This window comes from Cebidichthys violaceus, unplaced genomic scaffold, assembly GCF_023349555.1.
Source record: "Cebidichthys violaceus isolate CVI_PGR_0920_01 unplaced genomic scaffold, fCebVio1.0.p SCAF_16, whole genome shotgun sequence".
In the NCBI taxonomy this organism is placed as follows: domain Eukaryota; kingdom Metazoa; phylum Chordata; class Actinopteri; order Perciformes; family Stichaeidae; genus Cebidichthys; species Cebidichthys violaceus.
This window is the reverse complement of record NW_027176329.1, coordinates 566639-579308: the sequence shown is the minus strand read 5'-3', so window position 1 is coordinate 579308 and position 12670 is coordinate 566639. Positions and strand designations below refer to the sequence as shown.

At 45.1% G+C, this 12670-nt stretch overlaps 2 protein-coding genes across 3 annotated transcripts in view; one reads left to right on the top strand and one right to left on the bottom strand.

Moving 5' to 3' along the window:
• The window catches only part of adamtsl3 (ADAMTS-like 3), a 128003-nt gene extending 124479 nt beyond the window's left edge, over positions 1 to 3524 (top strand). For both annotated transcript variants that reach the window (XM_068710686.1, XM_068710685.1), the window contains exons 31-32: positions 480 to 694; positions 938 to 3524. In XM_068710686.1, coding sequence (XP_068566787.1) covers positions 480 to 694; positions 938 to 1065 — 343 coding nt within the window. In that variant the 3' untranslated portion in view covers positions 1066 to 3524. The remainder of the gene's footprint in view (positions 1 to 479; positions 695 to 937) is intronic.
• Positions 3525 to 4978: 1454 nt separating this feature from the next.
• On the bottom strand, positions 4979 to 9660 carry tollip (toll interacting protein). Its single transcript, XM_068710688.1, has 6 exons — positions 9512 to 9660; positions 8428 to 8577; positions 7981 to 8163; positions 7178 to 7330; positions 6408 to 6492; positions 4979 to 6254 (listed from the first exon to the last, which is right to left on the bottom strand). The coding sequence occupies exons 1-6, from the start codon at positions 9542 to 9544 to the stop codon at positions 6031 to 6033; spliced, it is 828 nt and encodes a 275-aa protein (XP_068566789.1). The 5' UTR covers positions 9545 to 9660; the 3' UTR covers positions 4979 to 6030.
• Positions 9661 to 12670: the final 3010 nt, after the last annotated feature.

Below are 12670 nucleotides of genomic sequence, written 5' to 3'. Positions count from 1 at the left end.
AGTATTTATTTATATACAGTATTTATTCATATACAGTATTTATTTATATACAGTATTTATTCATAGACAGTATTTATTCATAGACAGTATTTATTTATATACAGTATTTATTCATAGACAGTTTTTAACTCATTGTGTTGAATTGAACGTTTATATTTTTATGCGTTAAACAATCTACATCAGACTAATGAATGAGTTTTAGATTTAATCTACAGGGTTTATTTCATTTATTTCATTTTTAACTCCAACTCGCTGACTCCAGCTCTGCTCACCTCATCTGATTTATGGGGCAGAAACAATAAAGGTTTTTCCCAAAATGTTGATCGATTCCTTCAATAAACAACAATATTTGTCCCTAATTATCGAAAACTTGTTGAAACTCTTCGTGGGGTTCCAGGTTTTACCAGAGAACACATTAAACCTGCTCTGTGGATCAGGTTTGACCGAGCTCCACTAAAGCTGAAGCTTGTGTCTCTCAGGCCCACGTCGGCACGCAACTGTTCCTCTGACCTGTGCGATGTCCGGTGGCGTCCTGCTGCGTGGCGGGCGTGCACCGTCGTCTGTGGGAGTGGCTTCCAGTCTCGCAGGGTGGACTGTGTTCACCGCAGGAGCGGCAGGACTCTGGCCGACCAGCACTGCGCCTGGCTCCAGCAGCCCCCCACCTGGCAGCACTGCAACACCACCAGCTGTGGAAGTAAGTCTGTGTGTGTGTGTGTGTGTGTGTGTGTGTGTGTGTGTGTGTGTGTGTGTGTGTGTCTGTGTCTGTGTGTGTGTGTGTGTGTGTGTGTGTGTGTGTGTCTGTGTCTGTGTGTGTGTGTGTGTGTGTGTGTGTCTGTGTGTGTGTGTGTGTGTGTGTGTGTGTGTGTGTGTGTCATCAGTGTCTTTAACCAGTGACATCAGGCGTTCTTTCGTGATTCTACCGAGTGTTCTCATGCAGGTGACTGTAAGGACACCACCCAGTACTGCAGCGTGGTGAAGAGGCTGAAGCTGTGCTACCTGGATATGTACAAACAGAGGTGCTGTGGGTCCTGTTCACAAGACCCAGACTCCACTCAGTGGCAGTGAGCGGTCACTACATTGTGTAAAACATGTGGTCGACATGAGACGAATGACACCATCTATGAAAGGATGCACATTTTTAAACTGGACCGGAGTCGGTGCATTGTGTTCATGCTTTAAAGGAACCAAGCAGCTTGGAAAGATGAACGGGCTTTATTTTCAGAATGTGGACCCAACCTCCTAATATAAGGACGAGTGTTCCGCATGTGGATCAAATGGAGTTTTTGGACTTTCCTGCAGAAACTGAACATTTAGTTTATGGTGACATTCATTGATTCTATGTGTTGGTGGCCCAGCCACATGTATTGTAATGTCCCACTGCTCCTGTAAACAACAGTGTTGTCCTTTATGAGTTATCAGCCATCAAATCATCAGCTTCATGAAAACAGCTTCACATTTTAAAACATATTTTCTTTATTTATTTGTGAAGTTTTGTTTTGTTTTATAAAATTAGTCATATAAAATATTAAAACACAATTCGGTTTTCTTACGTCTACGAGAGCTTGTAAAGGGAGCACTGTCCAAACCACTGAAAGTGACCCGTAAGGGTTGAATACTGTTATTGGATATTATGATACCAATGACCAAAGCTGCACAATAAGACCCAAATAGTATTTAATCAAAACTAGCATTTAATCTAGTCCTGACTTTCCCTCCATTACTGCGGTACAGTGTGTCACCCTGGAGCTGTTAACCTCACCATCAGTGATCAGTGATCGTGTGTTTCAGTGTCTTCTGATGCTTCAAAGGCTTTAAATGTTCGGTAGACACTCTGACAATGTTCCAATTTAAAGATATTGACCCACAAACATCAGCACAGAACCACTGTAGAGTTCAGAATGTGGTTCTGTTGAACAAACCTCATCACAGATGGAATGTTGATACTGGACGATTCAGCAAAACCCTGATTACGTTCAGTGCCAACACTTCTGAGAGGATCTAGTTCTACTCTCTGTGTTGCAATGACGTGACGGGACAAGATGGTGGTGATGGAACATCAGCAATGGTTGACGTATGGTTAAAGGATAGGCAACTCTGAGAAAGGGTTAGTAAAGATCGTGGTTCCGTCAGGTTAGGGTTAGTAAAGAGTCTCCATCGACTACAGGCAGCCAGAAAGAGGAGCTACGGCACCGTGTGGAACCCCGTTCAGCCAGCAGGAGTCCCAAACCAGAACGTGTAGAAAAGAGAGACGAGAGAAAACAAATCCAGGAGGCGGTGGGACATCGAAGGCAAACCTGACTGGGGCGGGGCCTCCTAGCGCCACGGTTGGAGTTTGGGCAAAGTGGTGGTCGAGGGATTAAAAGCCAGGGTCAAAAAATGAGAGTCCAAGACTCAAAGATGCAAAGCTGATTAAGACTAGAATGAACCAGTAGATAGAAAGGTGTTCCACGGTGGGATCATCCATCTAGACGAGGACGGTAAGGACAGGATCCAGGTAAGGACAGGATCCAGGTAAGGATAGGATCCAGGTAAGGACAGGATCCAGGTAAGGATAAGATCCAGGTAAGGATAAGATCCAGGTAAGGACAGGATCCAAGTAAGGACAGGATCCGGCTAAGGACAGGATCCAGCTAAGGACAGGATCCAGGTAAGGACAGGATCCAGGTAAGGATAGGATCCAGCTAAGGACAGGATCCAGGTAAGGACAGGATCCAGGTAAGGATAGGGGTAACCTGTTGGTCAGGGTTAGGGTCACAGACTTCAGTCCTCTGCAGGAAAGTTAGATGTGCTCCACCCCTCCACCTCCACAAGCTCTCTTTACTACATGAAAGCATAGAACGCTTCTTGCACTGAAGTGGCACAGATCATGGACTGCAGAATCCTCCAGAACAAACATAATTCCTGGTGTTGCTCAATGTACGACATTGATGTCGGGTCAAATATGAAGACACAAGTCGGGATCAAAGTCGTGGCAGACGTTGAAGGTTCTGGGTTGTGATTGTAGTCAAACGTCACCGGTGGAGCTTCAGTCCATCGACGGCACTCTGTTCTCCACCATGACAACCCGGAGCTTTTGTAAAACCCTTTTGATATGACGTGAAGAACAGAGGACTCTAGTCCCCCCCCCACACTGCCCTGCTGATCGATGTGCTGCATCCTAACACGTTGTACATACTGTGTTCTAAGTGCAATATCTTATACTGACTGTATGTAGATTGTGTGCGACTTCTGTTTTCTTACTTATTCATGTTCACGGTGTCTTTTTAACTCCTGTTGAAGCTGTTAGAGCACAAAGCACGAGTAGACGTCGATTGGGTGGAATGTTTGCTGCCGTTCATCTGCTTTTATCTGCATGTGTATAAAGTGATGTCTCTGATGTCTCTATCTCGTTTGTTCCACACGGTAACATGAAGGCTACTGATGCTGTGCAGTGCGTCTGATGTGGAACCATCATACCGTCTGAGGGAGTATGATGGAGTTCAACGATTTATTGAAGTGCTTTAGAGAACATAGTGACGGAATAAAGAGTGTGATCGCTTCATAGACACGGAGCTAGTCTCTGCCTGCATGCTGATGGGTTGTGAGGAGGATCTATACTGATTTGTTGAGCAGTAGTTTGTGCTAGTTCAACAAAGAGATCATTGCCCACATGACCTGACAACCATAAGAGACCTGAGACTTGACTTAGACTTGAGACTATCTCTGGTCTGACAGGAGCCACAGAATCTAAAACATCCGTGTAAGATGTTTAAAAAGTGGTTCTTAAACTGTAACCTCCTGTTTCTAGACCCCAGTTTCTCAACATAGGAGCTAAAAACGTGTTTGAGGCAGTGAGAGCTCAGCAGACCAAGTCCACTCTGTCTCTGTCCCACTGTAACCAGGCCACTCTGTCTCTCTGTAACCAGTCCACTCTGTCTCTCTGTCCCACTGTAACCAGGCCACTCTGTCTCTGTCCCACTGTAACCAGTCCACTGTCTCTCTGTAACCAGTCCACTGTCTCTCTGTCCCACTGTAACCAGTCCACTCTGTCCCACTGTAACCAGTCCACTGTCTCTCTGTAACCAGTCCACTGTCTCTGTCCCACTGTAACCAGTCCACTCTGTCCCACTGTAACCAGTCCACTCTGTCTCTGTCCCACTGTGACCAGTCCACTGTCTCTCTGTCCCACTGTAACCAGTCCACTCTGTCTCTGTCCCACTGTGACCAGTCCACTGTCTCTCTGTCCCACTGTAACCAGTCCACTCTGTCTCTGTCCCACTGTGACCAGTCCACTGTCTCTCTGTCCCACTGTAACCAGTCCACTCTGTCCCACTGTAACCAGTCCACTCTGTCTCTCTGTCCCACTGTAACCAGTCCACTCTGTCCCACTGTAACCAGTCCACTCTGTCTCTCTGTCCCACTGTAACCAGTCCACTCTGTCTCTCTGTCCCACTGTGACCAGTCCACTCTGTCTCTGTCCCACTGTAACCAGTCCTCTCACTGTGACCTGTGGCTGATCAGTCACTTTAAAGCGATGTGAATGTCTTGTGGAGCTCAGTGTTGAAGCAGAGACCAGAAGGCGTTGGTTCAACACTGCTGTAGCCATAGTTGGATGGTGTTCTCAGCTATTCAAACACTGCTTCATGGAAGAGGACATTCATTTTGCTGACTCGTTGATGAGGGTCAGACTGACCTGGATCTGACGTGACGTCGGCTTTTCACCTCTTACCTGTACTCAAACGTGTTCAGTCAGTGTGGTCACCGAACAGTCCCGACTAAGTTATACGACTAAGTAGACTTAGTCTACTAAGTAGACTCATGACACTTGGGTGAATGAGGACGAAAAGCTGTTTTCACTAGCATCGACATCTCGTCTGTAACAAAGTCTTCTATTGGTCCTGATGCTGCTTCTGGCACCGGTCTGACCACACCGGCTGGTTCAGACCGGTCATGTGAATAACTAAACACCTGCAGGTTTTGACAGGAACCTTTCAAAATGAACACTTTAATAACTATTTATTCATGTATCCATCATGGTCTTTCACCGCTCGTCCTCCTCAGATCCCAGCAGTCTCTGGAGGAAGGCAGGGTTCACCCTGGACAGGTCTCCAAACTACCGCAGGGCTGACATTAATTATTAATTTAATAAATTGAAAATCACATGACAGAATAAAATGATGATGGTTTTGGAATCACAAGCGAAAAGACATCTCTAAAATGAAACCTTTGGCATACAGCACATTAGAATCAAGACGGTGTAACCCACAAGCATCGTAAAAACACGGAGACTAAACACGTTAGAAGACGTCATTACATCGAGCTACGAAGCATCAACCAACATCAATCCTTCAGGTGTCCACTGTACCAGGTCCTCAAGAGCCCCACAGACCACATCCCGCTGAGCATCACATCAGAGACTCTCTTAAAAAGTGTCTCCTCGGGACATCGCTTCAACAGTCCTCAGATCCCTCCTCAGCCGAGTGAACATGGACGTTCAGGTCACGCTCATCGCCGTAGACAACTCTATATAATTTAATACATCGATTATAATCTGTCAGATCTGGAATGCACTGGACATCTTTACAGCAACATATGAAACAGTAGAAGTTCACTGCAGGTTACTACGGACAGAACATTAAAGACAACAGAAGATGAACTCGCAGCAGCTCAAACCCTGGGACCAGCTGGGTGATATGAACCTCAATCATCCTGACCCAGTGTCCCCAAGTACATCTGCTGTTGATATCATGTTAAACCAAAAGTCACTGAGGAGAGGAAACATCTCTGAGGAGACTAGGGAGCTCAGATATGACTGCAGTGTGTGGGTGAGCTTTGAGTCTGTGTGTGAGTCTGTGTGTGAGTGTGTGAGTGTGTGAGTGTGCGCACAAAGAGTGGACAGTCTCACAACTGTTTTATATGTCTGTGTGCATGCATATGTGTGTGTGTGTGTGTGTGTGTGTGTGTGTGTGAGCGTGTCTGTGTGCATGCATGTGTGAGTGTGAGTGTGTGTGTGTGTGTGTGTGTGTGTGTGTGTGTGTGTGTGCTCTGCAGTTAGAGCTCCTCAGCCATCTGCAGCAGAGAGTTGATGGCAGCGTCCTTGTTGCCCTGCTGTGCGTCCAGCACGGTGCGGACCACCTCTTGATCCAGGTTGGGGAACATGTCCTGCAGAGCCTTCAGGTCCTCCTCGCTGCACAGGGGCCCCTGGCCCCCAACAGCTGGCACGGCCGCGGGCATCGCCATGGGCACCATGCCCTGGTTGTAGACCGTAGGCACGCCTAGCAACACAGGACACACACTGCTGATGTAAGCAGTTTAATGAAGCACACTCAAGGTGTGTGTGTGTGTGTGTGTGTGTGTGTGTGTGTGTGTGTGTGTGTGTGTGTGTGTGTGTGTGTGTGTGTGTGTGTGTGTGTGTGTGTCTGTCTGACCTGCAATGGGCACATATCCTACTCCTTGCTGATACACAGAGGGCATTAGGACCACAGGCTGAGTCATCATCCCTGCTGGTAAGGACTGACCCACAGAAGAAGCAGAAGAAGAAGAAGAAGCAGAGCTTCAGAGCTGTACTCAGCATGTGTAGATCAACATGTCTCATGTAATGCTACTCCTGCAGTAAACACACACACGTGTGTGTAGCGTGTTTACTCTTCCCTCCTCTGTTGCGTCTTTCATTCATTCATAATCCTCTAGACTTCCAGAGCTCATGTGTTTCAGTAAGATATCTGCTCATGTTCAAAACGCTCCATATGAGCATTAATGAGAACAAATGTGTAGAATGATGAGAACGATGTCGTAATATAACCTAGTTATTAATAAAGTCGTCAAAATGAGCTCCACCCTTTAGCAGCTGCAACATTAAAGCTCTGAACACATGAATGCCTCAATAAGTACAACGTGCTGATGTAGGCCTACCATGAATACACATCATTCTGCATCACGACTATACTCATACTTTTGGTACTTAAAGTATACTTTGATGCCGATACTTTCACTTAACGTGACCGTTTGAATGCAGTACTTTTATGTGTAACACAGTATTTGTACACAGTGTTCTAGAAAACAACTTCATTATACCCACATGTAAATGTGAAGAGATATGACACAGACTAGACGGGTCCATGTCCCGTGACGGGTCACACATCGAGTGGTCCAGGAGGACTTTAGGATGAACATCCACACCCAGCATGCATCTACTCACAGCGAAAGACATCACCAGGTTGATCATGCCCTCCTTGTCGTCGCCCTGCCGGCCGCTGAGGCTGAACCACTCGTCCACCACGCTGCCCTCCCTCAGGCCTTCAGGGACGGTGACATGAGTCCACGCTATCCTGTCGTCCATGGAGAACGCTCTCTGGATGGAGACAAAAAACAGTTGCTCTGTCATTAGCGGCAGTCTGCTGTCTGGAGCAGGACATGTCCCCTGAACCTGAAGCTGTGGTCTGTAGAACAGACGTGGCTGACTTCAAACCCAGTCACTGTAGTAACACACTACCTGCCACTAGAGGTCAGTGTCTACGACTAAGCCTGCTGCACACTTCACAACTGTCTGACGCTTCTACATTCATATTTGTCTTTCACAGCTTTTCTGACTCTGTGACGGAGGCAACATGAAGCGCAGTAGAATGCTTGAGATACAGTGACATTTAAATGACTGATACATGTGTAATACATGATGTAATATTCATGACAGGGCTTATCCACGTATCATCTGACAAACTGAGGTCATGAATTACAAAAGGTCCATGACATGAACAGATGAAAAGTGTTTCTTCATTTGTCAGTGCACAGGTTTTCAACAAGGTAATAATCTGAAGTCATAATAAGACTCTAACCCTAACGTTCAGTTCTGTTCAGACCAGTACTGTCTTTTGGATTATTACTACTCCTATAACCTTTAGCGTAGGTCTACTAGTAGTCAAACAGTAGAACAATCATTTAAAAAACACTTCCTGTTTCTGGTCCACTTGTCTGTGTAGAGACCAACCCTCTCCAGCTCCTCACCTCATCAAAGATCTCCAGATAGAAGGAGTCCACCCCAGGAGGTATGGTGCACTGGATCACCTTGTTCCAGCGCGGGTTCTTGGCTCCGTTGTGAGCGGTCGGCGTTTCGTAGACTGCGTAGCCCAGTCGGATCCGACAGTACGGATCCATCCGAGTCATGCCGTAGTTTTTAGCCAACTTGGCCTTTAGGGAAACACGAACACGGAGGTTTCACTTAGGTGATACATTCCATCTGGCTACCGTCACAGTTCAACTCGCCTCTGGAAAAATATGCGACCAGGAGATCGCATTATTGCTTTCTAGTCACCGATCCCTGATCATTCTACAAAGGGAACAAATCTGTGTTGAATTTGGCAGGAGGAGACCTATATCACATCATCCATATCGGCAGAAATATTAAAATAAGACGCCGCTGTATTTCTAACAGCAGAGCTGAGGTACGCTCACCTGGACCACAGTGATGCTGAGTCGCCCTACGGTGCCCAGTGAGCCTCCAAACTGCAGCTGCCTGGCAGCCTGAGCGTCCAGCTGGACCTGCTGCTGCTGCTGTGTGGGAGCGATCCGAAGGAACTCCTGGGGAAGTTCCCCGACATACACCTGAAAGCACATGTGAAGACATCCAGAAACACTCCAGAGACAGAGGAACACAGCGGTGCACAAAGGTCCTCCATGAGCCAACGATAGAACCACTAACACAGGGACTCAGGCCTGAACTGGGAGAAGGTGTGATTTCTTTCACTGGGTGATTGAGCTACAGCAGGACATTAAGATGAGGAAGAGCAGCCTCGGCCTCACGTTTGTTGATGCTTCCATGCTGACCTGAGGTCAGTACATCAGTGGACTGATTGCAGAAAGCAGGAAGTGTGTCTGTTGTGTTAATACTAAACTAGTAATAACAGAAATACACAGTATATGCTGCAACGTTAGTGTGAGACGTCTGTGTGAGAACTGGGACTACACATGTGTAATGGATTACTCACAGATAAACTGGACCGTGTCAGTCTTTAGTCTGACGGTTCTTCTCCAGTCACTCTTACAGGAGACTCGTTTGAAGGCGGACTCGGGTGTCTCTATGACTACTAGGCCTACTTCCACTTCCATCAGTCGCGTTACTCGACTACTTTTTGGCTTCTCTTCGTTAACGTTACCTACAGTCTGAAAGCGACGTTCGTTAACAGTCACGCTCGGTAGTTTGATCACTTGTATTAGTTGTTGTTGTCTGTGTTTGTCATCCGGGTATTTAATTGGCAACTTAATCCGTGCGCGAGCTGCTGTAGCGTTTTATTGACGTTAACGCTAATCCCAGAGACTATTACTGTAGTTAAACTAAGCTAAGCTAACATTAGCTCGTTGCTACATGTCCTCGCTATCGGTAGGTGACGGTGTCAGTGTCGTACAGGTTGCGTGCTACTGTTTGTTGCCGTTTAATACAGAAGTTTGTTCATTAGCAGTCGAGGCTAGTTCCGCCTAGCTGCTGCCCAGGACTCTCCAGCTGACGTGACGCAGAGCCCCTGTTTAACGGTACCGGTACCTGTCCCCGCTGAGTGCTGATGGTGGTGGCCATGTCGTCTCTTCGGTGTCCTGGGGATTGGATCAGATTCTCGGCTCTTCTTTAATCCAGACGTGTTTAGCACATCAGTAACTGAGCCCACTTGGGTTAATGCAGACTTGAACCGGAAGTGATTTTGTTCTTTATTTACATCCGAGTTCCACTTCCGTCACACGAGTTTTTTAGTTTTTTTTACAGAACGATCACATTCTTGAGGAATATATTTTAATAATAATATATTTGACAGTATAATTTAATTTATCTTACCACAATGTATTAATCATTGTGTGTAAGAATACTAATACATCAGCAGAAACTCGGATCTCCACCGTTAAATCAGCCGTCACTGAAATGTTAGTGCACCTATATACTGACATTTATGGTAAACTCGTTACTAGATCAGGAGTGAAGTAAAAGTCCTACATTTGTACATGCAAAAAGCTCATTTCTGAATTTTTGAGGTGCTATAAAAAGACTTTTCTCAATAATTCCAAACAATGACAATGTGTTCACGAGATCTCTGACTACAACTTACAAAAAACAATCATTTTTACTGGACTAATTAAGAGATTTTTCAAAGCAAATGTCCTACACTTCTACAGAAAAACATCTAATGACTGAATATTTGAGATGTTATGAAAATACTTTTCTCAATAATTCCAGACACTGACTGATGCATGTTCAGAAGATCTGACTACACCCTTTAAAAACAAAACAATGCTTTTTACTCCACCAATTAAGAGACTTTTCAACGTAAAAGTCCTGCATTTGTACCGAGAAACAAGTTTCTGAATATTTGAAGTGCTATAAAAGTATTTTCTCAATAATTCCAGATAATGACCGATGCATATGTATTCAAGACATCTCTGTATATTCCATTACAAAAAATAATCATTTTTACTGTCCCAGTTAAGTACATTATCAAAGAAAGTCTTTACAGTATTTCTACGGAAACATCAAATAACTGAATATTTTAGGGGGCTATAAAAATACTTTTCTCAATAATTCCACACAATGACTCATTTATTACATTTCTGGACATCTCTGACTCCACCCATACCAATAATCAAAACATGATTCTCCACAAATTAAGAGATTTTCCAAAGTAAACGTTGTACATTATATATTGAAAAAGCAAATTTTTGAATATTTGAGGTGATACAAAATATATGTTTTAATGTTGCACACAATGACTGATCCAGTCTACATGTGTTTTTGTGGACTTGGTTGCAGGACTGCAGCAGGTTGTTGCTACCAGTCATCTATATACAGGAGTTACACATACACATGAATGCAGAAGACAGAAACATCACATGTAATCATTTTTACTAATCAATCAATACTATAATAATAATACTTACATACTTTTACTTTAGTAAAGTTTTGAAGGCAGGACTTGTGGAGTATTTTCAGTGTGGTATTAGTACTTTTACTGTAGTAAAGGATAGTCACGCTCCATGTTTTGGGAGTTGATCACATGCCAGTCATTAGCAGGTTTCTTCCATCAGCGTTAGTTTAGAGAAATGAATTATTTCAATCCTTTTAGCTTTGATAGGATAGATTTGAGTCAATCTCATTTCCAGTTTAAGGCAGGAAGGAGGAGACGCATGGCCTCAAAGAAAAGTTACTCTCCACCATCACGTCTCTGTGGAGGCCGTCCAATGCCAACAGTGCTCTCCTGGACACAATCCAAGCACAAATCCCTGCATCTTCTCCTGGCCTGTGGACGTTACAGGAGAAGGCAAACGTTGGCAGCAGCCTACCTATCTCCTGGAATCACACTGTTGAAGTTGTGACAGAAAACACAGAAATACGAGGGTTTCTCAAACCTTTTATTCGTGTAGAAAACCAACCAAGCAATAGGATCACACAGTGGACCGCACCGCAGCTTACAGCATTCAAAGGGAACAGATCCCTCTCTAACGAGACATGCCTGTCCGTCAATGCAATGGAGCAAAAGGCAACTTCACAGAAATACTCAAACAGGCTCAGTTTGTGTTTCACCTTTTAAATAGTGTCAGTGTTAATGTGCAGCGATACTGTAAGTGTTCACCCAAAACATCCCATGACACGAGGACTCACTTAATGAACCAGAGGTAGAGCATCCGACTGAAACCGCTCTACTGTCTGTGATGGGACGTCCTGCCGCTGGACCTTCACCAGACATTTCATTTATTTGTGTCTCTTTTGTGTCCCTTCCAGGCCTCTGTAGTTTCCCCTCCTTCTGTTTTGTAAGAGCTGAATGACTGAACACGTCTCTGCTCTGCATCACTGAACATCATCGACCGTTTTGAAACCCACAGATCTTGATCGAACATACTTTAACATATTTCATTTAGCTCTTGTGCTTGTGTTTAGAAAACAGAACTTTTCATTCTTTTGCTCTATGAAAAGCTGGATCTTAGGAGAACATGAATATATTCTAAGTAAGGTCTGCTAAAAATAATAATGATTGTGTTGACCGTTATGGTCCTTTAAATATGTGAACCTCGTGATGAAACAAACGAATGTCCCCGCTGGAGATCAGTAAAGGTTCATCTTATCTTAATTGTAAGGTCATCACTTATCATTTTATTCTCAATAAATGTTCATTCGTGTTGTTCACTGCTTCACCCGGCTGACCCAGTTCACCCTAACAAAGGATCACAGAGGCCTCCGTCAACCTAAGCTGTCTTTGGACCGTGGTAGGAAACCGGAGACCTGCAGAAAACCCACCGGTACCAAGTGACCCGGTGTAACCCAGTCACACCTCGGTGTTTGAAACCGGGCTGAACTACGGGACTGGTGAAGTGAAGTATGACCGCATATTGAAGCAGGATGGGATCATGGGTGAGTTGGAGGACAGAACACACACACACACACACACACACACACACACACACACACACACACACACACACACACACACACACACACACACACACACACACACACACACACACACACACACACACACACACACACACACACACACACAGCTGTGTACGAGCAGGCCACTTGTGTCTGATGCTGGTCCGTCAGCGCTCCGGGTCCGCATAGGTCCACAACAGACGGATGTGATGTGGTTTCTTTAGAAAAGCCTTCCGCTCAGGATGCCACAGCAACCGACCGTCAACCAGTAAAGCAAAGCCAACGAAATAC

Bases quoted from the DNA above. Each gene is read 5' to 3' on its own strand.
- tollip (XM_068710688.1), bottom strand. From the start codon at position 9,544: ATGGCCACCACCATCAGCACTCAGCGGGGACAG. The intron at 8,578-9,511 runs GTACCGGTACCG...ATGTGCTTTCAG, and splicing joins TCAGCACTCAGCGGGGACAG to GTGTATGTCGGGGAACTTCC. The intron at 6,493-7,177 runs GTGAGTAGATGC...TCTGTGGGTCAG, and splicing joins ACCTGGTGATGTCTTTCGCT to TCCTTACCAGCAGGGATGAT.